Source organism: Scomber scombrus, chromosome 19 (assembly GCF_963691925.1).
Source record: "Scomber scombrus chromosome 19, fScoSco1.1, whole genome shotgun sequence".
NCBI lineage: Eukaryota > Metazoa > Chordata > Actinopteri > Scombriformes > Scombridae > Scomber > Scomber scombrus.
The window spans coordinates 8805753-8829436 of NC_084988.1; the positions used below are offsets into that span (position 1 = coordinate 8805753).

Consider the following 23684-nt stretch of genomic DNA (forward strand, 5'->3'; position numbering starts at 1 on the left):
GATGAGTACAGCCCTTGGAAAAAAGCACTAAATTATCCAACGCTCCACAGAAAAGCATTAGTCACGAATTCCTGACCTAGAGCAATAAAACGGGGATTACCAAAAATACAAAAAATGACTCATAGTCCATATTTCACATGACTATTAAGTTCTGTGTATAGAAACTGATCTAACTAACCTTTGGAGTCATTGTTACATAGAAAACCATCATAATTATTATTATGTATAATTTTCAATCAGTTGTCCCTACACCTGTGAATAATTACCCGCAGAATGAACTGACGTCAGCAGTGTTTTTGTGCCCCAGTAATACAGCTTATTATGTATGACATTACAGTGCCATGGACATACTGAATGTACCGTTATAAAATCTGCCCAAACCTACGTAGATAAACTTAATTTCTTGTAGAAACTTTTTTTATGTAGTACTTTTTAAATACACATTATTATATTTGACAGAGAAGTGGCACACAACACTGGTCCTTGACACCAGGTGTTTACAGGACACCAAGCCTTGGTGTCAGCACTAAATACACTTTGTGGCAGATTGAAAAAAGCACATTACACACGTCTTACTAGCATTTTATATGGATTTAAATGTTAACAAGGCCATTAGTTCTGAAAAGATGAATTGATGAATCAATTAGTTGATCATTAAAACATAAATTAAATCAATCCGCAACTATTGGATCTGTTCAAGCTTCTCAAATGTGAGAGTGTTTTATTAACAATTTAAATTAAATAATAGAAGGGAGTGATCTTGAGGTTTTGGACTGTGGATCACACAAGACAAGCAATTTTAAGAGGTTACATTGAACTCTGGGGGACTGACCTATTTTCTGAGTAAAACATTATTCAATTTATTAAAAAATGCAGACAAATCAATAACCAGTCCTAAAGTATAAGAAACTTATACTCTATAAAATAAAAAAAATAAAAATACTGTCACGTAATGTGACTGTTCTTTCTACTCTATCAGCTGACTGTGTTGGGGTGCTTGAGGCGTCCTTTTTAAGGAATATATACACACACACACACACACACACACACACACACACACACACACACACACACACACACACACACACACACACACACACACACACACACACACACACACACACACACACACACACACACACACACACACACACACACACATTCATTTATATGTTGCATAAACAAATGCATAAAAACACACACCCACGCACAGGTCTGGTCCAGAGATATGACGTGTCTGAGGGTGATTTAATGGACACTAGGGGTTGCTAGGAGGGCGAGTGCAAGTTTGTGTGTGTGTGCGCACATGTGTGGGTAATGGAAGTATTTCCCCCCTGTGTGATCCCCTAAGTTGAAGTTTTTCAGACCAGAGGAGGCCTGCTTTCTCCATCTGAGTCTGACCACTGTAAATCACACAGGATGTGTACGTGCTTGTGTGTGGGTCTCTGTGTGTGTGTGTGAAGGAGGGTCAGTCATACAGGACCTGTATGAAACCCAGTCTGTTTAATTAGTGTGGCACTGTGGCACAGGACTGAGGAGACTGTGGGGCACACACAAACACTTTCATCAAATAGGCATTCACACATGCATGAACACAAACAAACAAAACACAGACTAACACACACCTGTGTCTGCGTTTGAAAGATCATTGTATGCTTAGATTAAGAGATGAATGAGCAATTGTGTGTGTGTGGGTGCGTGAGCAAGTGTGCGCGTTTGTGTGTGTGTGTGTGTATTACTGGCTAAGTCCCTCTGACAGGTTCTGTGGAGGAGAGGGCCTTACTGTGCCTGGGGGTACGCTTATGAGTCATGGCAACAGTGATGTCATGGAAGCACAACCTCAACTTGACCTCAGTGTGTGTGTGTGTGTGTGTGTGTGTGTGTGTGTGTGTGTGTGTGTGTGTGTGTGTGTGTGTGTGTGTACGTGAACATGTGTTAGACAGAATAAAAAAAGTAAGAGCAGTATGTGTGTGTGTGTGTGTGTGTGTGTGTGTGTCGGTCTCCAAAGTCCCAGTATCAGGTTACAGGAGATTGGTGATGGGTGATAGGAGGAGAGGAGTTAAGCTACTGTGTGCGTGTGTGCTGGGGCCAGTAATGTGGATAGAGTTCAACAGGTGAAGTACACATTCTGCATCACTGCTAGACACACTGGCTCATTAGTGCACTTTTTTTCATACACACACACACACACATATGCCTTTTCATCCATTTGGACAAAACTGAGCTTTTCTCTTTTATGGAATAAAGACAGACTCACAGCTCCAGACATGAACAGTTTTGTCAGCTAACAGGCTGACCCAGCTTATTCCACCCATTCATCACAGCTGAGTGAAAAAAGAGAATATGGCCTGTTTACTGCCGCAGTCCTGTAGCTACTTGTCTGATGCAGCTAACACTGCTAAGACAGGGAGAGGTGGAATTCCATAACAGCATCATTTCAGCTGTCAAATTTAGCAAACACCAGATGTTAATAATCAAACAACAGTCATGGCTGACAAACAGTTTTTGTGGACGTTATTTGAAATGAAATGCAATGATAAGAATCACATTTTGTTTTGTCAGAAGCAGAGGCTGGTGCAGCATATGCTTTTTTTCCCCTCAAAAAGTGATAGTTTGGAAATGTAGAAAATGTCTTCATCTGAGGATTGTGCAATTTTGTTGCTTATATAATGACAAAACTATTAATAAAGCCAGTTTACTACCAAGATGCGCAGCACCATCTATTGAAGGCTGTATAAAAGTAAAAGATTACTGACTACAAAAAAGAACGGAAAAATATGATGTAAAATGTATATTGTCATATTTTTCTCAATGAATATAATGATACATATTTTATAATACATCAACAAATGACACATTCTTACTCTTGATATGTATATTGCATTAGGCCTACTACAAGTTAAAAACTCTGGACTGCTGGTTTTCTTTGGCTTTTCTTTTTTTTTTTTTTAAGTACATTTAGGTGAGTGAGAGATTCACAGTGTCTATAATTTGACACATTTGGTTTATTATCAAGCCTTATTCCTAAATATCTATCCTGAGCAAATGCCATCTGCTGATGAACCATTTACAACTAATAGTAACGATCACTCACACTTTACTTTTTAGTATTAAAAATGCAAAACCAAACACGTATTTTGGTTATACTGTTCAATCCAATATCCATATTAGACAAGATCTGAAATTGTAACATAGTCCTTAAAATATAGTTTTTTAAATGAGTACTTAGGCTTGATTTTACAACTGCATTCCTCAAGAGCTGAAGCAGGACCTTAAAAAACACTATGTTCAGGTTAAAATCCTAACTTGAATAACCCAAAACACAATATGTATCAAGTTACAGCCTCAACAATTGTACAATGAGACATTATTTCAGTGCCATGAAAAAAAGTTGGGTGACCTACAAGTTCAGTTTGTGACAAAAGAGAGAGATTTATTTAATATTTCAGGAGACCAGTAATACAATTTGAAAAACACTACTGCTTTACCTCACCACTGAGTGTTATGACTCGTTGTGGTTGCTGAGTCCAGCTGCTTAAGTGTTTAATATAGAGAACAACCACAAAGGGTTGATGCTGACGGCTGAAACAGAAACTGAATCTCTTCCCAGTATAACTCCACACACATACACACACACACTCTCCTCTGTCCTCACTGTCCCTCACCTCTTCTCTTTTCTGTTTATGTGCTACCCACGCACCCTCACTTCCTCTTCTCGTCTGACCTCACATCCTGTCTGTGTCTGACCGCCTGTGTTTGATTACTGAGGACAGCCAGACGGAGTGAGGGAGCGCAACGGACAGCAGGAAAGGAGAGGAATGAGGAATTGGGGAGGGGGGCGAGCAGCAGGCCGGGCCAAAACCAGGCGAGAAGGGGATTTAGAGGAAGAAAGAGAGACACTGAGGGACAGACTGCAGAGTGAGAGAGAGAGAGAGAGAGGACAGGCGAGGGGAGTCTGGGTAAGAGATTAGGTACAAAAACACAAGGAAATTGAGAGACAAAGAGCGAGCCAGGGATCAGCAGAGAGGAGGAGAAAGAGAGGGATGAAAGGAGAGAGGGAGAAAAGGGCTTACGAGGATGTGAGGCGAGGATTGTACAACCTTATGTGACATCATACGGAGGTGCAAAGCAGATGAACACCAATGATCTCAGTTTAGTAGTAGTTATAGTACTAGTCACTGCTCACAAATCTAGGTCGACCTTCCAAAAGAAACCAAAATATTCTAGACAAGTCTGAAGTCTGGAACTGCGAAGTGGAGCCGAAGGTTTGTAAGAGTTATTTTCCGTACTGTAAATCCAAATCTCAACATTTTATTTTGATATTGTGCTCCACAATAAGACATTTTACGGCCAAATACTACGACACCCAAAGGGAATCAAAGGCTGTAGCAAATTAAAAATGATACTAAAAGGTAATAGTTCAACATTAGAGAAATATGCTTATTCATGAGTCATATGAGAATATTGATATCTCATTGCAGCCAGCAGTGTCAATCTTCTCATCATATAAGTGTATTTCCCAAAATGTCCAACTATCCCTTTAACTGCTAAACGTCTTATTGGGTTTTTATGAAGCATAATGTTTAGCTTCACCTCAAAGTTAGTGGTGCATATGGCAAGATTTCCAGCTGTGATTGTGATTGGATACTTCTTTCTGAAATGCACTTTAGGGAGTTGTAGTCTTCTTCCCTAAAATGTACACAAGCTTTACCTTTGACTTTTTCATCGAAGAACCAGATATTTTCTAATGTAGCAGCTCATATTTTTTGTACTGATAATTCAATGTGAGTCTTTCATGTCGGTCCAAGCCTTGGAAAGGTTCCAACCGCCTGTCACTAAATATTGCCTTTGCAGAAAATAAACGTAACTTTTGCCCCCTCCTCATCCTGGACACCCAAAATAACTTCTCCCACTGCAACTCTTTTTTAATGGAAAGAAGTAGGGAAACACTTCTGTCTCCATCTTTCTCATACCTTCCTCCCGTGCCTCCTCACTCACTCTGCCCTCTTTAAATACTTGTACATGATTACAACACTCATTTTTAATGTTGCAGACAAACACGTTTTAAAATGAATGGCGTCAATTGCAAATAGAACTGCAGTAAAAATGAGTCACTTAGACAGTGAGGAGGTTGCATTCCTCCTGCATGACGACCTATGGCTCTGAGTCCCAGTCTGTCTGCACTGGGACAGAAAAAGACCTTTAAGGCCTAGAGGAAAAAAATTTGAAAAATGTGGCAACGGCCGCTCACTCGGCCCCCGCTCCACACACATACAGGGCCAAGGGGTGTGTGTGTGTGTGTGTGTGTGTGTGTGTGTGTGTGTGTGTGTGTGTGTGTGTGTGTGTGTGTGTGTGTGTGTGTGTGTGTCTGTGTGTCTGTGTCTGTGTGTCTGTGTGTCTGTGTGTGTGTCACTCTAAAAGGAACAAAGTGAGATATGATACCCATCTTTAGAAGCCTCTAATCAGGGAGAACAAAGCAAAGAGACGCACACTCAGCTGGAAGGAAAGGGAGTGAGATAGAGAGAGAGATATTGAGATGAGAGGGAGGACAGAGAGGAAGGAAGGAGCAGGGACAGAAAGGAGAAAGAGGGAGGAGAGGAAAGAGGAAAATGGAGGTAGAGAGGGCACAAGCCTTGGATTCCACACTATTATCATCTGCTGCATAGTGAGCATTCCATCTGTTCAACAGCTGGGCTACACACACACAAGGCAGAGAAGTCGTTGGGACATGCCTGAAATTGTGGTTGTCATGGTGAAGGTTTGGTTCTCATGGCCAGAGCCCTGATCGTTTATAAAGAGGATTACAGAGGGAGAGCACACAGAGAGACTGGCACAGAGAAATTGAGAAGTCGAGTACAGAACGAGAGCAAATGAGGGCAGAGAAGAGAAAAAAATAATAATATTCAAATGAAAAAAAAACTCAAACCCCAAACAAAGAGAAGAAAGAGAAGAAACACAATGACTGAGGCAGACATGCAACCTGGTTATTACAGTCGTTATGCTATAACCTGATTTCATGGACATCATGTAAATGAGAAACCCAATTTCTTTAATTGGGGTAAGGAATTGAGAGAATCTGGTTAACACAGCTGGATTTCTGCAGGAGAAACCTGATTTCTTGCCATGAATAACTTACAAAAGCGTGCATGTGTATAGCAGACAAAGAGTAGCACAGGTATGAAAAGGAAGATCATTACTTGTACGGCATCCTTGTGTCCAAAATAATGATATATAATACTTAATTTAACCTGAAACTAAAATAATAAGTCTTTATATAAACGCATGTAATTACAGTCTGATTTCCAAGCCTTAATCAGGGTTTTTTGTGTATGTAAATGTTCAGAGTGGGAGAGAGAGACCTTGTCCACAGCAGCCCTCTAACAACAGAGAGATGAGCATCTCAACTGCCAAGCGGCACAAACACTCGCTCTGCTTTACCAAGAAGAGCATGAAAGTGTGCGCATGAATGCATGTCTGTTTATGTAAGTATGTAGCACCTGGCCAGGCTGTTAGGGATTATGGGAGATGAGTTTCTCAGAACCCTGACCCCATCTGACCCTGCTCAGCCCAAAAGTCTTGAGAGAGAGAGACTGCAGACTGGCAGACAGAGTGGAAGACCAATTCACTGTCAGATATATAAACAGCACAGGCAGACGTAGCGTGTGACAGAGGCAGAAAACAGAAAAGACAGAAAAGCATACAGATTGAATGATGGGGACAGATTTAAATTGACCAAGTCTGTGAAAAGTTTTAAACATTATTTTCTCAGTTTTTCCTTACATTCACGCCTATCAACTTTTTTCAACCACATAAAATAGATCTTTCTTCATTCACTAGACGTGCATATATTTTAAGTTCCAATTGTGAGCTACAAGGTGGACGGTGGAAATAAAAATTGATTGTCATATGGTCTGCTGGGTCAAGTGACCAGTGCATACCAATTACCAACAATTAACACATTTAAATATTTTGATGTTTCATTGTTACCATTTTTTAAAGCAGTTGCGCCTATATGAAACTTGGTATAATTTGTAACACCAATCTCATAGGTATTAATTATTAACTGTACATTGAAAACTCGAAAATAATGCCATGGCCAAAGACAGATCAACTATAACTTGAGAGTAGTCTGAATCTAAATATCCTATATGTAGTATTTTAAACCAAAAAAAGGGGGGGTATGTGGTGACATTACCATAACTACATACAATTGCGTGAAAATAATTAGATGTCTCTACAATATCTCACATTTTGCATGTTTTTGACAATATGAACACAGTTTTTCCCATTAAACCTCTTTTCCCTCACCAAATCTCTCATTGGTATTAACTAAAATGTTGGAAATTATTCCTCTAAGCATTTGTGACTGCGTGCATCTCTCACTGCTTACAGTATCTTCCCTTGCAAAGAACTCAGAAAAGCTGTATGTAAGCTCGACTCCTCTCTTCCTGTTTTGTTCTATGAAACAATTCAATGTCCGGCTCAGTGACAAATAAAAAGTAAAGGGATATAGTGTTTTTTTATTCTTCTCAATGGTGCTCATGTTTGTTTATAGCAGTCACACAGACTTTACAGAATGAGTCCAATAATGGTCTTCAACTGTTGCATGCAGAACTTTAATATCCACTTCGAATCTCTTAAGTGTACACAAATCGCTTGAGCCCCAGATGTCTGAGGTTTGTGTATTTTATCTATTCAGTTACTTAATTTGTTTAGGTCAAGTTCAATATTACCATGCTGAAGCAGTTGAAAGGACTTAAAATATTATGTAACCCAGTTCTGCTTAATACAGAGCGGTCGGGTGCTGTAGCTTGATAGCATGGCGAGTTTATCGCTTGTATCACAAGGTTCATTCAGCTGGATGGGGAAATGTCTGGTGTTCTCATTGTGATTGGCGAGAACAACCTCCCCTTCTAATCCCGCTAGTCCTGTTACATGATATCAGCGGGTAAGACATTCCTCTGCTGGTAAAGCCATCCCTTGTTCTCGCTCTGTTTTTTGAGCATTCCCCCTTTTTTTCACTCTTTCATTCTGCAATTACTGTCTTTCTTCATCGTTGTCCTTCATTTCTCTCCTTTTTTTTCTTGCCTTATCTCTGTCATTTCCCTCTTCTAACCTCTCTCTTCCATGCCACTGCCCTCCATCTTGCCCTACAAACATGGCCGTATTTGGGTTTGTGGGAAGGGGTTGGAGTTCGGAGGGGGCTGAGATTATCACCATGGTGATCCACATCAAAACAGGCCAGAAAGGGAAGGGTGGGAGTGTGCTCACACATTGACAGGCCTGTTACTACAGTTATAACAGGAGGAGCTGGAAGAGTTTGATGTAAATATAGGAGCTGAGTCATGGTTTGGTCAAAGGCCACTAGCACTAATGAGGATAACGTCACCAAAACATTACAGGACAGTGTTTTATTTCTTTATTTTTATGAAAGCCTCCTATTACCATTGTCATTGTTCTAAAACTGTCACTTCAGTGGTTCTTTGGAAACTTTGTCAGGGTTAAAAAATAGCACTACAAGCACTCGAGCAAAACCCATGCCACTGACGCAAGAGAGAATGGATTTACTGGTATCTGCATCTGTCATAACTTCTTGTATTAAATGTTTATAATCACCTGATGTTTTAAATCCTGATGTACTCTTTACCTGCAATTTAAGTAATGAGGTTTTAACTTACGTTCATTCTAAGTAACTTTCAATAACAGCCACCATCTACATGACTAAAAACTAAAGTACATCAGTTGAATCATGAAGGCAAAAAGATATCCAAGATTTAATTTGAGGCTTGTGTAACGTTTTCTAAGTTTAAAGCCAGAGTGAGTTTAAAATAATAATATAAATTGAAACAAAAAAAATTTAAGTAATACTTTCTTTTTCTTAAAAATGTAGGGTTAAATTCATAAGGTATAAACACAGCCTTGCTTAATCTAATATACACATGTGTACCATTCCAGCCAAACATCTGGTCTAGTAACTGATACTACTCTTATCAGTTCACTGACTTACTGACCTTCCTGTTGTACCTAATATATTTTAGGATTTATAATTATTCTGTAGTTGTCACTTGTGGCCGCTGTTTAGCAAAAGTCAACCATGTTTTAATGTTGGCAAGAATTACGTAAAGGTAAGGAAAAATAAAATACTGAACACCTCACAGTCTTCCAGACATTGCAAACATGTCCATGGCAATGCTATTACTGCTCAGGCTAACCAAATCTTCACAACTGTTGTTGTTGGCACTTTTTTGAGGCAAAGCTATTAAAAAAAGGGTGACAAAAGGTAGGCCAAACCAAACTAGGGAGGAGAAACTTGTATTTTTATATTAATATGCCAGAAAATATATAAATAAATAAAAATATGTAACCCGAATGTTGTTGCAAAGTCTGAAGCAAAGCATGTGGTAAGAGCTCATAGAAAATGAAATGTTCCTTGTTTCAAAATATCCTTCTTGGCACGTTGTCATTGTGTATGTCAATGAAGAAAACTTTTAAGTAATTTATTTGGTTTCTGAAGATGCCTGAAATGTTTCCTTTATTTTTGTTAAGACAGTTGTGCAACTGAAAATGAATTCCTAAAAGATTCAAAGTACACTCCAAGGAAAGGAAACCTAGTCATACACATTTTTAACTCGAGTTACATTTTCCCTCTACATATTACGTGGATATAAAATGTGCTTTTACAGTTGTCAGACCACTGTAACGTCTATGACCCCTCCTCTTATTTCCCTCATATCCCATCCAACAGAGCCAACATGGTGGACACAGCAGTCAGTGCGCACATCTGGTTTCTCCTGAATTCATAGCACACAGCGGTGACGTAGAACTAAAGATGGAGGAGCTGGGGGAGCTGGTCCATCTGTTTCTGCTGAAATCCCAGTTTTTCTGAGTGAGAGACAGGATCTGCGGTGGTGATGATGCAGAGCCAAGATGGAAGAACAGAGGGGACGGGGCCCACATCTGTTTCTGCTCAGCAAGCAGCTCAGTTCTGAGGAAAAGGGCCTGTAGAGCTGGCTTTACTGGGGAATGGACACTGCACTCGCCAAGTAAGCCTGCTGCCTTACTGGCACTGGGGCAATAGCCACACACACACACACATACAGTATACGCACACAGAGCAAGGGCATCAAGGGCAAAGCGTAGGCGGCTGTGTGCGTGTGTGTGTGTGTGCGTGTGTGTGTGTGTGTGTGTGTGTGTGTGTGTGTGTGTGTGTGTGTGTGTGTGTGTGTGTGTGTGTGTGTGTGTGTGTGTGTGTGTGTGTGTGTGTGTGTGTGTGTGTGTGTGGTATTCTGGGTTGGACCATACTTGGATGCGCTGGGCCAAGCAGCAACTTTGTCGGAATGTTTGTACTCTGCTCTTTAACTCTCCGTCTTTCCATCTCTCTGTTCCCTGTGATGTAGGAGTTCTGGTTCAATTTTTTGAACCAGTTTTTTTTTTCCTCTCTCTTTACAAATCTTCCATCTATCTCCCTTCTCTCGTTTGTCATTCAAATCCTACATTCCTCTCTCCTCCCTGTTTGCCCCCCTACCTCCCGCCAACCCTCTAGACCCTCATGCTCTGATTGTTTTACAGGAAGCCCAGTCACGAGGTGTTTGTGCATGTGTGTTGTGTGGTACATCTAGCTGACTCAGCCTGATCTCCAGTCCACTACTGAGACCCTGGTAGACCAGAACAGACAACTGACGACATGCTGACATGCTCCTGTCTGTCATGTATGTTCTTTTTGTTTGAGTACTCTGTTCAACTTCAGTCTGTGCCACATGAAACTGTGAAGCTTATAAGCTGGTCTGTCAACCCTGCTTTCCTTTTCCTCCTTTGGCATTCCTCTAAGATGATTCTCTGCTTATGTGTGCTAGATTAGTTTAGAGTTTGCTTACGTGTGTGTGTGTGTGTGTGTGTGTGTATGTGTGTGTGTGTGTGTGTGTGTGTGTGTGTGTGTGTGTGTGTGTGTGTGTGTGTGTGTGTGTGTGTGTGTGTGTGTGTGTGTGTGTGTGTGTGTGTGTGTACTGTAAGAAGCTGTGGAGTCTCCCCCACTCTCCAAACACTGCCTCTTCTGTATGTGTATGTTTTTCATCTGCAGTTGTTCAGACTTGTATTTCTGCAGGTTTGAAAGCATTTAAGTGTTTGAAAGGAAATGCAAATTTGATCAAATGTCAATGTGCAAAGTTTAAAGGGGCAGCTCACTCAAAAAAAAAAACCCTGAACGTTATGGTGAATGTTATTTTACTTGTGGTGCCCAAAATATTAAAAAGTTAAATTTTAAAAAAATCAACGGTTATGTGTCTTTTCATGAACAATGCCCAAATTACTCTGGATAATACATGGATGCTGCTGTGAACTATAGGACTGCAACCAATGTATCACTGTATCCATTTTACAGTGATATAAAAATGGGAAAAATAGAAAATACTCAGATTTGAGAAACTAGAAAAAAAAAGTGTTTGTTTTTTTGCTTTACAATTGAAAAATTAAAAAAACTGATTATCAAAAATGTTTGATTAAATTAGCCAATTGATCAACTAATCATGCCAGATCTAGTCACTAGATTTCATAGGGACCATGCTCTGCTGTAACAAAACTGTTGACTGTGTTTTCTGTTACTATTATTTCTCATGTCATTTTTTGATGCTGTTAGCAAACAAAATGTCATTCACTTCTATTTTATTGAGGTGGAGACAGATTGATGGCAATATAAAATTGAAAATAATCTGCAGGGATAGATATTGCTTGCAGTAAGTAAAGAAACAGGTTTTTTGGTTTACCTTTCCAATGTGTTTTCATCCACCTCAACCAAACTACCCATTTGTGTTTACGGACTTCCAACAACTTTTCCATCAAGATCCTGACAATATTCAAAACAACTCTGTCAAGATAGAATTGCTTAACAACATGGCCATTTGAGTTACACTTAAACTTTATTCCAATCGCATGGATTTGGGGACGCACACACACACTCCTAGTGCCGAAGGGATATTCCTCTAATGTGACACCATGCTGTGAGAGAATGAATTTTATGGGGTGGGTAATTTTAAAGAAAACTTTGACAGTTACAGTGAGGGAGTAGATGAATTAACGTGCCTCTTTATGTTTTGTCTGTCATCACCTCCACAGATAGCCATGTATGTTATGTGTGTATGTGCACAAATAAGATACTCTGCTCTTTTTTAATAACTCTGACCCATCAAGACATGTCATTAAAAGGGAACACTACCACAAGTAAGCACCTTCATGTCTTTGCACGTGTATTACTGTGTGTGTGTGTGTGTGTGTGTGTGTGTGTGTGTGTGTGTGTGTGCGTGCGTGCGCGTGTGTGTGTGTGTGTGTGTGTGATAAGGCTGAGCTACGGTGTCTCAATCTCAGAGCTCAAAGGTTTCCTTCATCTCAAGCAAGACTCTACAGGTATGTGCCCACCCTCCCCCCTTCTCACTCTCCCCTCTCTCTCTCACCCACCCCTTCTGTGGCTCAGCCTTCACCAACAAGGCCGGTATTGTAGCGAGGGTAAAGCGATAGCGCTCAGGGACAGGTTCAGCTATGCGGTTACCCAGACAACCCCTCTTACCCACTTCCCCATCGTCCCACCTCCAACCCCCCTCCCGGATCCCTTCACCTCAGTGAGGCTGCATTCATCCATTCATTTTTTTGGGTGACTTTCTGTGAGAGGAAAAAAAAGAGAGTGAGAAAAAGAGAGAAAGGTGTGTTTTATCTGGCCCGCTTGAATGCAAAGGGGCACTCGGAGGTTGAACAGGACAAAGCCGGTAATATGGAGACAGACAGAGAGGGGTCAGAGAGGATATTCATCCAAAAAGAGAGAGGGTTTGTTCCTTGTTGAGATATCCTCTATTTGGAGGATAAAATCATCTTACAGTGATGTTTTATGACAGGAAGCCATGTCAAAGTATAGAATTTTGCAGACATTGACATTTGTCTCCTGGCTGTTGATTTTAGTGTAAGTTTTTAAATGTTAATTTCAGGTGTTCTGCATGTATGTGTGTATTCGTGAATTAGAATTATACATGCACATTGCACTTAGTTATTTAATGATGCTCTTTTGCACCTTGCATCTGTCCCTGTATTTCTGTCTGGTATTCAGGTTTATGTCTGACTTCTATGAAACTTATTGACTGTAGGTGTTTGATGTATAAAAGCAAAAAAAAAATCCTAAACAACAAAATCAATGCTTTCTCAGGAAAACATTCAAACCCACTGTGAAGTGGTGTTGCTGTACATTAACAGTGTGTGCCAGTTTCTCTCACTGCTTTGTGTGTGTCCCCTACCTTGTGTGTGTGTCTCTGGTTCACTGTTTCGTGGACTGCGGAGTCTTCTCTCTGGTTTCTTTCCTCCAGTACTGCTGACTCCGCCCCCCGACCCCACTGACCCAAGCGATGGGGTGTGTGACTTGTTGCTAAACCAGAAAAAAAAATGCAACGGTGTTAAATGTTGATTATGAAAGTATGTGACATTCACTTTTACCAACTGGGCCCTGCTTCTTCAAACTTCAAAGTGAGGAGAACAGAAAAAAATGCACCGAGGATTGCAGGGTTACAATAAGAAGCTGACTGAGAAAAAAAATTATAACAGTTTTGAAGGAATAAACCATGCTGTGGAGAGACAGACAATTAAAAAAAGTCTTTAGCAGAAAATGTTCTGGTATTTGTCACAAAATGTCACTTAGAATCATATAAAACTGAAATTTAAAGAAAATGGATTTTAAGCTGGTTCAACTTTGAAACATAAGTTCCTGCATTATCATGAAAACAGACCATGAATTATCTTAACATGTATTAAAGTCACACAGAAAGTTTCCACCGTGTTTATTTTCTTCAACAAGTAGGAGCCTCTGAATGGCCTTACCTATCAAACAATGCATCCTGGGAGGTCTGCTAATATGCTGATCATGTGTCTTTAAAAACTTAATTGATTGAGTTGAGTGAACTCTCAACAACTCTGACGTGGTCAGAAAATTAAAACTTGAAAATTGAATGAACTTAAAATGAATACAACTTGTTTAAGATTAGTTGATTCCACTAAATTCCTCTATAGTGTTTTACAGCGATAGCATATACAGATGAGTTTGTTTCCCATTGTTTTTTCCCCCTTGTTTTTCAACTATATAATGTTGTGATCAAATGGCCAACCTCAGAAAAAAACATCAATTTATCAGTCAGAAAGATAAAAGTCAACCAGGAGGTATATCACAGAATCAGTATGGTCACCTGTATCCGTTGTGTGCTTGTCCCAGGCTGCCCTTATAGAGAGTGGAGGGAGGGGAATTAAGCCGATTCTGTCGCTCTAGTCTCTGTTCCTTTATCTTTTTGGGCTGTGGCTTACTGTATGTCTCTTCTCTGCCTATGTAGTTAGACATCCCATAAACTGGGATGATTTCTGGAGAGGAAAAGAGAGAATAAATTACAATTAAAATCTGTGAAAAACACTTTTTAACAATTGGATTAATAATTGAGTCCAGTCAGCATGTCAGTACCTGGATCGCCGTACATGGGGGGAAGGTGGTGCTGGAAGTACTGGTGGTGGGGCAGATCCCCGGGGCTGACAGGGGGGTAGAAAGAGTGAGAGTTTGGGATGAAGTGAGGGTGAGTCAGATAGGGGGGCAGATGGTGTGTGGGGGAGAGGGCTGGAGAGTAGGAGGGAGGGTAGCACTCTGGAGACTGTGGGGTCACCACCACCCGGCGGACCCCTGTGTTATCCTCCAGCACCTGCAGGAGAGAAGAGAAAAGAAAGGGAGGACTGTGAGAGGAATATAAGATATGTTCCTGGAATTTCACAGTAAACAAAATGCTTGGAAATTCTAAGTTAAAAAGTTACTGCATGTTACTACTTTTTTTTTTTTTTTTTCTTTTTTCAAAACAGTCTTTGCTATCCAGATCTCCCATTTCAAAAGATAAAACTTGGGAGATTTTTTTTAATATTACCCTTTATATCAAGGGGGGGAAGTAATTGCGTCTAGTGAAATTGTTATGTTTTTGCATGTATTTCATCATAAAATGCTAGCAAAAGCATGTTAGCAGTAGAGATATCTTTTTACAATGATGTAGGGGGGATTGTCTGGAATATGGTAATATCAGAATCATGATGATGATGATGATGGGATACTACTATGACTTTGCAATTTGAAAAAAAAGATTATTAAGCTTATTGCCTTACGTAAATGTGTTCACGCATTTGGACAAGAACCTACTACCTGCACAGGTCTTTTGACCACAACCTTTGAATCCTTGCAATGAAAAGCAAATACATACTTATTTTGTGTTTATTTTACATACAATTCAGAATGTAATGTCAGGCCTATACTGGAGAAAATGCAGACGTTTGCAGAAATGTCAAAACCGGATTACTCAACCATGCTCAAGCAAACAGAGCAATAAACAACTAGCATCATCAGAAAGGATAAGTTCTGCTGTTTATACTGATATGCAGCATGTTGTGATGCAATAAGGACTTCATGACTTATTCAACTGAGAAGCAGGAGTGTGGAAATTGGTGAAGAAATTAGTAAAGATTTTACTTTTCCAGAAGTTTGATCTGTCTTCATAACGGAATTAGATCAATATGTACCATTCAGTATGTACCATGATAAGCATCATTACAAAGCTCCGGTTCTGCTCTTCATTATGATATGCAATGCATATCAATGCAATCACAAACGATCAGTGATTAATGAATAATTCAAACGAGACTAATGGGTGTGGAGATGGACACCAAGATGTATGCAGATTTTAACTATGATTAAGTTTAAATTCAAAATTATTTTCCTGGCCAACCCTTTATCACAGAGATAAGCAACTAGCATTTTTGCAAAGGTCAAGTCATACCATTTAATTTATTATGCACCCCACCTCACCACAATACATTTTTTGTGAGCAATTCAGTTCAGAAGAGCGACATGAATTTGCCCGCTGGGCTCTAAGGATAAAAATTGTCCTATTTTAATGGCTATCACCTAAAGACTATTTTGCTGTCAATCATTTTATAAGAGCAGGTGTTCTTTCCCTTGAATTGCAGCTAAGAGTTAAAGGAATAAAAATGCATAATTTATTGAACAACTGAGACACCATGCAAACAGGATGCCTTGGCCCCTTGAGTGATGAAAACAAGCTCTGCAATGCTGTCATCAGATGGTCTGCAGATTTCAATAACATCAAGTTTCAAAGAACTGCCTGGAATTAACATAGATTCCATACATGTATTCACATTCACAGACTAGGACAAACCCACACACACACACACACACACACACACACACACGCACATTCCAACTATTCAGACACTCACAGGCCTGCATTCCAAGCAGAGAGCAAACACACACTCCCTGCAGTGAGGGGAAGTCATCTGCTGGTCCCTAACAACAACAACAAACCACCAGTCTCTCTCTCTTTCACACACACACCAAATAACACTACCCCAAAACCCCCCACACGCACTAACAGGCAAGACGGGGATCAACACACTCAGTGCCAGAATACGACAGACAGAAAGAAAGAAGAGAGAGAATTAAAGAGGGTCAGGAGGGGAGGAAGAGGGTAATCCGAGTGAGAAAAACTGAGAGCGGGGGAGAAGAAGAGGAGGAGGAGGAGGAGGAGGTGGAGGAAGAGGAGGCCCCCCCAATCAGTCCCTCATCCGCAGAAAAACAGAGTGTTTACAGAGAAACAAGGGCAAAGTCCCTGCATGAGTACATGTGGACCCGACCAACATGCCCACGCAACACTTCCTGGCAATGTTTTACACACACACATTTCAAATAATGCTGGAAGGGACATACACACCATCACAATGCAACCATTAGCACAAATCACCAAGGACACACACAAACTCAAAGAGACACACGCATGTGCAAAACCCATCTGTCAATGCACTATTTTCCACCACCGCAGTGCTCTTTCTCCATCCATCCCTTCTTCCACCCCTCACCCCTCAAAAACATACCCACCCACTGCCTGTCTCCCCTATCTGGCTTGTTTATGTAAGAGTGACAGTGTTTCCCGCTCACACTTGGCCGAGTCCCTACTAACACACATACCCACACACAGGCAAACACACACCCACGGTGAGCCAATGACCTGACTTCCATTGGCATAAGAACACAATCCCACCACATGCAGACCGCAGAAGTATTTGTAAAAGTATACTTAAGTGGACAGTCCATTGAACTTGTGTTGATCCATTAACCTTGTCAAACTCTTTTTACTCATCTTCCTACCTTTATGAGGACAGCAGATAGAGAACAACCTCATACATATATTAGAGAGTCAGTAAAACAAATGCCCCCCTGACACCCAAAGTTCAGCACATTCCTACTTGGTGCTCGGTTGGGGGAGGAGGTCGCCTTGGTTACTTCTCTGCTGATCTACAACAGCCAGGATAAGTGTAATGCCCGGAGCATGCTTTCAGTGCGGTTGACACGCACAAAGCGTTCCACAAATAGTCTGTCTTCCATCATATTCATGCTTGCCACCTTTTAATGATGACCACTTGACAGACTCCTGGTAGGCGTTCATCAAAAATAAAGTCAGTCTAACAGCTAATATCTCTTCAGCTGGTGCTCCACAGAAATGTGTAATTTGCAACTGCTATACCTTGTGTTTGCTTCAAATCTCTTAATGCGGTCAGTTTCTCTTAATGATGAATAATCATTTCAGGACACAAGCATCAGTATGTTAAAACAAACCAGGCAGGCTACTCAACTAGCACAAATGACCTGATTTACAAAAAATAATTAATATATTTGCATTGTAAACATTTTAAATGAACTCAACTCATTGGCAAGTTTTTTATGTCTATGTTAGGGAGAAAAATATTTTACGAGTCATTACAAGATCACAAGATGGCTTAAGAAGCCCCTGTGTTTCTCTGACTGGAATTGTAATTGAAACTCTACCACACACACACACACAACAGAAACTAACGACGAACATAAAAAAACATGTCTATGACTGAGGAAAGAAAGGGACACACAAACACAAACAAACCTGTGAGATGTATCCTGGGGGTACATGGATAGGGGGGATTGACCCATTTGGGGACATCATGGGAACCTCAGCAGGACCTGCAAAAGAGGAGGAGATATATTTATTTAACCAGGCAGCTCACCGTGGAGTAAATTATCCGTTACACTCGTCAATCAACAGTGCACCTGCAGGGGCACAAAAACACACTGTGTCACACACAGTGAGGAGTACGCCAGTGTGACATATATGTTTAACATATTATTTTATAATGGCATTTACTCCAGTGTATTAACCTGTAACAAAGGTTAATTAATATATGAAGATCATACAAAGTTTCAAAAATCATACAAAGTTACGAACATGAGAAGAATTTATCCTTCCTTAGTTTAGTTTAGAGAGTCCTATTGTACATATGTCATGAAATAAACTCAATCCACCAATATGATTTATATTATTCTAAGGTGTATGAGCTAAATCTTAAAGTTAGTCAATCTTTGCTTAAGCTTAAAGTCAGATTAAGTCAATCTTTTCAGAGTTTCAGGAGATGCCAATGTCTGCACTCAGCAGTAGCGTCATAATTAGGGATGGGACATTAAAAGACCTTATAATGGATCACGATAAAAAGCATTCATGATACTAGTGAATCGTTAATATCCTTGCAAGTGACTTGAAAAAACTGTACAGCTCACTAATGACCAGTCCTACATTGACATCCTGATTTATTTGAATTGCCAAAAGGGAAAGTCAGCATCCGTCCAGTCATTGTTTGATTGTGTGTTTTTCAATAAAAAGGATAATCGGGAAAATATCATAAATTGCAATTATATTGACATGAAATTTTCATAACATCTCATGCCTAGTCATGATAGATGTATGTGTAACACGTGAGTGCACACGACCGCTGACTGAAAAAGAAATCCCTGCTCAGAAGGAGAAGCAAGAAAAATAGAATTAGCAGATTGAATTGATGTTGACTTTTCCACTATCCATATCCCCCCAGCCCCCCCAAAAAAACTTCTCTTCCTCCGTCTCTTTCTGTGATGGAGGTCTGCGGCTGGTAAAGTCATTGGGACCCCATTGGGACAGCTGGAGGCAGACCTGGCCTCATGAATAAATCACACACACACACACACACACACACACACACACACACACACACACACACACACACACACACACACACACACACACACACACACACACACACACACACACACACACACACACACACACACACACACACACACACACACACACACACACGGGCCTCATCACCTACAAACACACATGCAAGCATGAAGGCACACTCATATTTTCTGCCCATGTTGACACCAGTCAAATGTTAGAATGTCAGAATATCCTTTAAGGGGTCATTTCACCCAAATTTAAAAAAATATGGTGTATTTTCTAACTTACTTCTCGCTGAGGAAATATGTCTTTGTTACGGTTTGGAATTTAGGTGAACCGCTTTCATCCCTCCCTTGCATCCTCCCTTGCTTTGTCTCATTTCCTGTCTCCCTTCATCCTTCCTCCCTTTAGCCCTTTCTCCTTCTCCTCCCTTTCCTTTCTTCCTTCCCTTAGTCCATCCTTGCGTCCCACTTTTCATCCCTCCATCTTCCTCTCTACCTTTACGTTTCTTGACTTGCTCACTTGATCCTGCTTTACTTTCCATCTTTTTCTTCTCCTTCCTTCATCCTTTAATGATTATTTTCAGAAATTCTTCCAGCATGAACCTCCCTCTTTCACTTCCTCCAAGCATTACTCACTTCACTCCCTCCTTTCATTTCAAATATTACTCACTTCATACTTCCCCATTTACCATCAGTCATTCACTACTTCTTTCCTACCCAACTCATTCCCTCTTTACACCCATCCCTCCATCTCTCACTCACCACTCATCAGCCAAACAAACAGGTAACAGTACAGTAAACACACACACACACACACACACCTACGCATACGCAAAAACAACCTGAGCAAAGTCTGCAGTGTGGACTACAGTGCTGTGTGTGTGAGTAGGTCACAGGTATGGAGAGACAGACCCCTTTCAGTCCTGTCTGCTCCCCTACCATGGAGACTAGAGGGATATGAAAGTCCTCATTGAGTGGAAGGTCATAGCATGAGGAGAACACACACACACACACACCGCAGATATACAGTGCTCCTCTAAAGCTCTTTCCATCACTGCTCATAGCACTTTTTCCTTCTTGCTCACACACTATCCCAAATACACACTCTCTCTGTGTTTCAGTCACCCTCTCTCTCCCCCACACACACACACACTCTTGGCAAACAGACGTGTGTTTGGACAGTCTCTGCTGCTTCTGTGCTCTTCACTCAGCAAACAGCAACATTCCTCTGCTCACACACACGCGCGCACAGACACACACACGCGCGCACAGACACGCACACACACACAGTGAACATTCCCATCCCTGGCCCCCAGGACTGGACCCAGCAGGCCCAACTACCCCCCAACCCCTACCCAAAACACAAGACACTCTTTGTCCGGCTATCTCTCTCTCTCTCTCTCTCTCTCTCTCTCTCTCTCTCTCTCTCTCTCTCTCTCTCTCTCTCTCTCTCCCGCTCTCTCTCTCTCTCTCTCCCCGCTCTCTCTCTCCCGCTCTCTCTCTCTCTCCCGCTCTCTCTCACACACAAACACACACCCACCCACACACACATACACGGCTGTAAGTCATATAGTGTTAGACTGACTGCCATTTAGAAAAGCTGATGACAAACCACAGTAGTTGTGTGTTTGAGTGGTTGTAAGTGTGTGTGTATGTATGCACACACGTGCATATATAAGTGAAATGATTGGTGCACAATCCACATTATGGTAACATCACTCTCTCTTCAGCCTCCAGCTTTGCCCTTTAAGCACCACAAATAGAGTCACGACTTCCTCTGCCTAATCCTGCTGGAATCCCAGACAACACAGCTAACCAAGTCCAATCCGCTTGCCCCCCTTCTCATCTTGCATCTGTTGCTCCTTCAGCTTCCGACTACCAAAGAGGTCAGGTCAGAGATCACTTATGAGGTCATATCCTCCATGTGGTATGACATCACTGTATACCTGAGCCACTACGAGGCAATAGGCATGAGTAATCTGGCCCTTTGAGAGGCATCCAGGGGGTATCTGGCTAAATGAGTAATAGTTCATTTTAACAATGATTATTTACTGTAGTTGCCAGCAACAAATTATGGTTGTGTCAAGATGATAAGCAGCTTCCGCTTCAGCAAAAGCCAGTGATTCTCATAATTATGGTCGGACCACATATCCCATAAACCCTGACAATTGTGTCCCAAAGTGGATGTTACTTATTGCTCATCCCATCCGAAAACCTGCATGCAAGTATTCCTCAAAAAAGGGAGGTAATGGATAGAAACTTGGCCTGATTTATAATTCAACATTATCATTACTTGACTTTCACTGGTATTGTGTCACAATTGTGTTATCATTTCATCAGTCAAAATTAATGATTTCTGGCAGTGTAATGAGAAACAACAATAATGGAATATAGCTCATTGCATTGCACATAAAGTTGATTATTTTAAGTGTGATTGTGCTATATCCTTTTGCTATACATGTGAATACTGATTGCTCTGTTTCAAAAGCTGACAGTGAATACAAAATAATTATTAATGATCAAGTCAAAATTAACTTGTGTTCAGTTAATCAGTTCAGCATCCTGAGCCAGAACAGTTCCTGAGAAATCTAATCAGGTAGCTCAATGTGTAAAATGCTATGTAGAATAAAGGCAGGGATCAATGTTATGGAGTGACTGATAAATATGTTGCATGTATCACCAAAAATTCTACATAAAGTACAGCTTGTGAAACTATTTTAATGATGTGTTTTTTTCTTTTGTTATCTGTACCGCCCGTAAGAATTATTCAATACAACATCTACGACTTAACCATCCTATTGCGAAGGTAATTGAAATAAACGTGAGGTCTGCGGTCAAATGTGCATTCACTTTGCGGTCTGTGACGTGTGCACATATTTGTTCAGGAGCCACTGTCTAAAGCAACCAAGAAGACCACAGGAATGATGACAAATTGCATTTTGTATTGCATGTAACAAAGACCAGATGAAGCACAAGACTGGCACACAGTGGGAAGAGCAGAAAGACAGTCAGGTGTTGATTGGAAAAATATGGTTTCCATAAAAGAAAAAGTTCAAACCAGAAAACAGAACAAATTAAGATAATGTGGAAAAAAATACAAAACACATAATTAAAATAAATTAAAAGTGAAAATATAGGCTGACAATCAACCAAGGCTTACTGGCAAAGAAAAAGGTCTTAATGCTAATCTAACACACACACACACAGACACACACACACACACACACACACACATTTTTAAGCCTCACCTCAGAAAGTTTGACTTTTGTCGCCAAAGATTTATACAAGCTATATACACACATGTTCATGGTAAACATCCTGTCTCGCTTTTTACCACACACACATACACACACACACAAACACACACAAAATCCCAGACAAGCAGATAATTTCACACACTCAACTCTTCTATACTGACTCATTCATAAAAAAACAACACATCCTTAGGATTTTGTCCAGCTGCCCATACATACATTCACACACATACACAAACAGAGGAGATGATGCAACATTTCATCAGATGTTTCTCATGATACAGCTGTCAAAGACAGCTGCGACTGGGCCCCCAAAGCACAACACACACATACTCAAACAGTGAAAGAGTCCTGGGCTCAAACGCGCCCAATCACTTACATCCGTAATCATGCCCTAGCTTATACACACTGCATAAACACACACACCCATGCACACCAATTGATAAACAGTGCTGACAGTACCAAATGTGTGTATCAGCTTGTGTTCTGTCTTTGAGACAGGAGCAGCGTTCTTCTAAAAGACATGAAACACTTTCTCTTTTTTCCTTCATCAGCCCTGCACATGTGGTCACCACATTGAAAGGAAACACAGACCCTCTTGGAAAGCATGTGTGTGCGGTTGTTGGTATCAGACCAAAGGAGCCTGTTTGTGAGCTGACCTACATACAAAACAACAAGACTGAGATGGATTTCCCAAAAACACACAGACGAAAAAAATAGTATTACTAAATAGACAAGCTTAAAAAAAAGTCCTTATCTCAAAAGTACAACACACACACACACATACAAGCACACACACACACACAATTTTGTACACCCTAAAAGGACCCCATCGAGGCAGCTGTCCAATCTAGATGGATATTTGTATGAGTGTGTGCATCTGTGTGTATGGTTGTGTGTGTGTGTTGTGTGTGTTTTTGTGTGTGTCTGGGTCAGCTGTGACGTGGCGTTGCCTGGAAGTTATGTAAGCATCAGTAGGGTAATGTTATCTGTCCTCGGAGCTCCAAGAGCGAGACACTCCCACGACAGCTTCCTCTACTGCCTGGCCAACACACACACACACACACACACACACACACACACACACACACACACACACACACACACACACACACACACACACACACACACACACACACACACACACACACACACACACACACACACACACACACACACACACACACACACACACACACACACACACAGCACACACACACACACACACACACACACTGAGGATCACAGTCTATTGTCATTTATAAAAATGAAACAAATCCTCATAGATCTTAGACACAGATCTAGACAACTAATATAACTACAAGAAGCAACAGCAAGAGAAA

General features: G+C 40.8%; 1 protein-coding gene across 1 annotated transcript in view; it reads right to left on the reverse strand.

Moving 5' to 3' along the window:
* The window catches only part of fndc3ba (fibronectin type III domain containing 3Ba), a 97354-nt gene that overhangs the window by 31709 nt on the left and 41961 nt on the right, over positions 1 to 23684 (reverse strand). The window contains exons 4-7 of the mRNA XM_062439737.1: positions 17979 to 18055; positions 14477 to 14708; positions 14211 to 14379; positions 13272 to 13399 (exon numbers count right to left, since the gene is read on the reverse strand). Of these exons, the coding sequence (XP_062295721.1) occupies positions 13272 to 13399; positions 14211 to 14379; positions 14477 to 14708; positions 17979 to 18055 (606 nt within the window). The remainder of the gene's footprint in view (positions 1 to 13271; positions 13400 to 14210; positions 14380 to 14476; positions 14709 to 17978; positions 18056 to 23684) is intronic.